At 35.5% G+C, this 3,820-nt stretch overlaps 1 protein-coding gene across 4 annotated transcripts; it reads right to left on the reverse strand.

Moving 5' to 3' along the window:
• Positions 1-717: 717 nt before the first annotated feature.
• LOC18443311 (protein RGF1 INDUCIBLE TRANSCRIPTION FACTOR 1) lies at positions 718-3,590 on the reverse strand. 4 transcript variants are annotated; one of them, XR_016049092.1, is made up of 4 exons: positions 3,190-3,590; positions 2,523-2,597; positions 1,528-1,995; positions 718-1,417 (listed from the first exon to the last, which is right to left on the reverse strand). XR_016049092.1 is itself a non-coding variant. In XM_006853503.4 (4 exons), exons 1-4 carry the CDS (start codon positions 3,394-3,396, stop codon positions 1,094-1,096), a joined length of 747 nt encoding a protein of 248 aa, XP_006853565.1. In that variant the 5' UTR covers positions 3,397-3,590; the 3' UTR covers positions 718-1,093. The 4 variants fall into 4 exon arrangements, 3 of the variants coding, with proteins under 3 accessions (XP_006853565.1, XP_088714040.1, XP_088714041.1); XM_006853503.4 differs by having other exon boundaries at positions 1,528-1,668; XM_088857914.1 differs by having other exon boundaries at positions 1,528-1,668; positions 3,124-3,590.
• Positions 3,591-3,820: the final 230 nt, after the last annotated feature.

Below are 3,820 nucleotides of genomic sequence, written 5' to 3' on the forward strand. Positions count from 1 at the left end.
GAACTCATTTATATTCTCTCTCAAGCAAGCCTCATTTGGGTCTCTCTACCTCTCTTTCCAACTAAATCTCTTTCCAAATGAGTTTTATAGTAAAACAAGTTATTTGGATTGTCTATTTTAGTGGTTTTTATATATTTATAGATTTACTTATATTGTTTATTAAATTTTAAATAAAAATTAATTACATAAAGCTGCAATCCTATCAAAATAAATAACGCCCGACTTCATAACTAATGGGAAATTGCAATTCAATTCAAGCATTGGAAAAGGCTCGAACATTATGGGTGTAAAAAATAACTAGGATTTTAAGCTCTAAAAATAATATATACTGAAACGAATTATCCATACGGTCTATTTTACCCTAAAAATACATGTCCACTTATCAGCAAGATTTGCACTATTTTTTGAGTTTAAAATTTTATAGCTAGTGTTATAAATTGATTTTAAAGCCTTCATGAAAATTTATGTTGTCGAAAGTGTTTTCCGGCAAGAATTTATTTGTTTCCATAAAGCCTAGGCCTTATAAAAACTTCATCCATTTTTTATTTTATAGATAAGGTTGAAAGTGAACTTTCAAGCTAGATTTCGGACATGAAAACTACATCTTGAGCGAGCAAATTTAGACATGTGGATTACCAGAATGCATCTTATACAAACCTCACCCAATTTCAAATAAACAAGAGATGAGATGAGGCAGTAATAATAAAGAAAAAAGAATGAAAAAGAAAGATACAACTTCGTTAAATAAAACTGACATCAGGTTTACAAATACTATAAATAAACCCTCCATAAACCAGACAAAATTGGCCGCTATGAAACGAAGCTGACGGTACACACACCAAGCTGCTTCATACACCAGCGACTCATAGCAAGCCTGGAAGGTACTACATAGTTTGTGTATGGAACTCCTAACAACGGGGGTTGCGCATGAAAAGAGAAACGATAACTGCCACAATTCCCTGCAATTTCTCTGCAACTCCGATGGTGGCGGTAAAATCATGAAACCAAAAATATCTCATAAATATCGAATTTAAATAAGAAAAATAAAACGAGGTCGAGGAAGAGGAAGTAATGGCTATGGCGATATTAGGGTTTAAGAAAAGGGGGCTCTGTGAGGGTGACCCTTCCTCCTCCTCAGAAAAGGAGCGAAGCTCCTCTTAAGAAAGCCTCTCTTTTTAGAGAGGTCTGGCGTTTCGGCGGAGCTCGCTGTATTTTGATCGACGACGCCTCCATCTTCTTCAGCTGAACCGGAGTGGTTTCCGGCCATGGCGGGATCTTCGAGCACTGAACTAGGGTTACTGTGATCCTCTGGTCCATCCATCCTTAAACCCTCGAACTGAGCAAATGCGAAATGAATGTCTCTGTACTTGTAAAGAACGCTCGATAAGTCCTCTCCTCGATGGACCAGAAAATCGACCTGCAAATTTTTTCCGTAAATAGAAAAATCAATGGCTGCTCCGATGCTTTTCAGGGAAAATTAGGGTTTCGTTTTCCATTTCTGGAAATTAGGGTTCGTACGACTCAGACCTTGCAGGAGAGAGAGCAGAAGCTGTAAGGGTCTTGCAGCATGCGATCACAGGAGAGACAGATGTTATTTGAGCCCTTCGATGCCCTAGTTTGTGGCCTCCGATTCAGAAATATGACCTTTGCGTTGTTAATCGTGTACGGCTAAAAAAAAAACCACAATAAAACAGATATACTTAATGGTTTCTGGAATTTATGCTCTTTAAACCAAAAACTGTTAAGCGTTTTTAATCGTGTCTTCTACCTCTTTTCCTACTTCCTGAACCAGAACAATGAACAGAAAACAGTGGTTTTTTCAGGTTAGGAAAAAAAAAAACTATTATTTTTTTGCGGTTTCTTCTGGTTAAAAACAAGAAACTGTCTTAACTTTTCTTGTTTTTATCGACTTGTGACTTTGAATTGATGAGCTCTCTGCAACTCTTTTAACACTGTTTGTCTCTGTTCATTTGTGCTATTCGAGAAGTCCTTCCTCTGAGAAGAAAAAGAAGGAAAAAAAAAAGAGAATTAATTGTGCCTTTCTCGAAAAAAGGCTTCTCTTTTTTACACACAGTTTTCACCCATGAGTTTTTTGCTAATTCAGGAAACCTTTTTTGAAACCCTTTTGCCCCGGGTATTTTTGGAGAATCGGTCGTCAAACAAAGACTTGCCTGTGAATTTTTTACCACTTTTAGAAACTTTCTGCAAAGCTTTTCTTTTATTATGGAAGTTCTCCATCGCTTCTTTCTGGTTTTTTTTTTTTTTTTAAATCTCAATTAACATTGTTCATCTTATTTTCTTCCAAATCTTTTCTTTTTCTCCTTTTTAAAATCCAAATTCGTATTGTTCATCTTATTTTCTTGCATATTTTATATATTGCAGTAGCTCTTCTGCTAAAATTTATCTGTAGATAAAAGAAACCTATTTTTTTTTCTGTATTTTTGTTACTAAGCAACTCTCACGGAGTAAATGTTCGGCTAAAATTTAGCATTTTTTTTAAGAAAAAATTGTAGAAAAATTACCTGTACACGAGAGCAGTCAATGAGCTTCTCCAAATCATCGAGTCGAACAACATCATGATACACATATCTTCTAACCTGTTTTTATTTTTCACACCAAAATTTCTATATGTTTAGGAAAATTGAATAAGGACATCAAGAAGAGTTATACGGACAACTATTTTTACCTTTTACACCAGAAAATTGAATAAGGAAATCAAGAAACTTTATACCGATTTTAATTTTTCAGACAAAAATTTCTTTATATTCAGGGAAATTCAATAAAGAAATCAAGAAACATGAGTACTAACGCTAGTAAACTTCGAATTAATACTTAAATTTCTTTTGAATGTTTCCATTTCAGGAAATGAAGAAGAAGAAAGTCCAATTTTTTTTTTTTTTTAAGTAATAGGAAAGTGCAAATTAAAACAATTAACATGGGAAATTCTAATTACATGTAAATGAAAAAGAGAGTGAATTTGGTTACCAGTAAAAATACGGAGAGAGAGAATTTGAAAATATGGAGAGAGAATTTGAAGAATGAGAAAGAAACATAAATGAAAAATAAAGAGAAATTGTAGAGTGAGAAAGACAGAAACATTAACTAAAAAGAGAATTGGGTTACCTGTAAAAATCGGAGCGGTGGATGCGACGACAGAAACATGAATGAAGAAGAATAGAATTGGGTTACCTGTAAAAATGGGTGCGGCGGATGCGATGAGATACAGTGCGTACACAGGCTAACACAGCATTCCAAACAAAAAACATTCTTCTCATTCTTCTTTCTGGATTCATGAAACGCACACGGTGTGAAGAAACTCCCTTTCACCAACCCATCGAGCCATGGCGGTGGAGCCAAAACTTCATCCTCAATCTCTTCTTCCTCTTCTCTAACCATCTCTCCTCCCTCTAAAAAGCCCCCAATTCACTCTGATTGTTTTCTCTCCTCTTTCTTTCTCTAAAACTTCAAAACCAGCACCCAATTCACTCTGATTTTCTACTGAATTTCATCGGGTCAATTATCTACTCTCTCTCTCTCTAAAAGCCATTAACTTTCTTCTCTCTATAACGATACAAAAGAGACAGTAGTCCATCCTCCTCAAATTATTATAAGAGAGGAGAGAGAGAGAGACAAGTCCGGTAACGGGAGAGAGAGAAATGAGGAGAGAGAAAGAGAGGAGCGACAAATTTGCAGAGGATTCGGGTTGCCTTTATGGCGGGAACACCCCCCACTCTCGTACCTTTCTCTGAACCCACGACCCCAACCCCCAATCTATTAATATTTTATTACTAATTACATGAAATTCTTCCTTTAAATCAAT

This window comes from Amborella trichopoda, chromosome 2 (genome assembly GCF_054954075.1).
Source record: "Amborella trichopoda isolate Santa Cruz 75 chromosome 2, AtrichopodaSantaCruz75HAP2 v2.0, whole genome shotgun sequence".
Taxonomy (NCBI): domain Eukaryota; kingdom Viridiplantae; phylum Streptophyta; class Magnoliopsida; order Amborellales; family Amborellaceae; genus Amborella; species Amborella trichopoda.

Coding starts and splice junctions, on each gene's coding strand:
- LOC18443311 (XM_088857914.1), bottom strand. CDS start 3,396: ATGGTTAGAGAAGAGGAAGAAGAGATTGAGGATGAAGTTTTGGCTCCA. Junction 2,598..3,123: donor CACCGCTCCGATTTTTACAG/GTAACCCAATTC, acceptor AAATAAAAACAG/GTTAGAAGATATGTGTATCA. Junction 1,418..1,527: donor TCTGCTCTCTCTCCTGCAAG/GTCTGAGTCGTA, acceptor AAAAATTTGCAG/GTCGATTTTCTGGTCCATCG.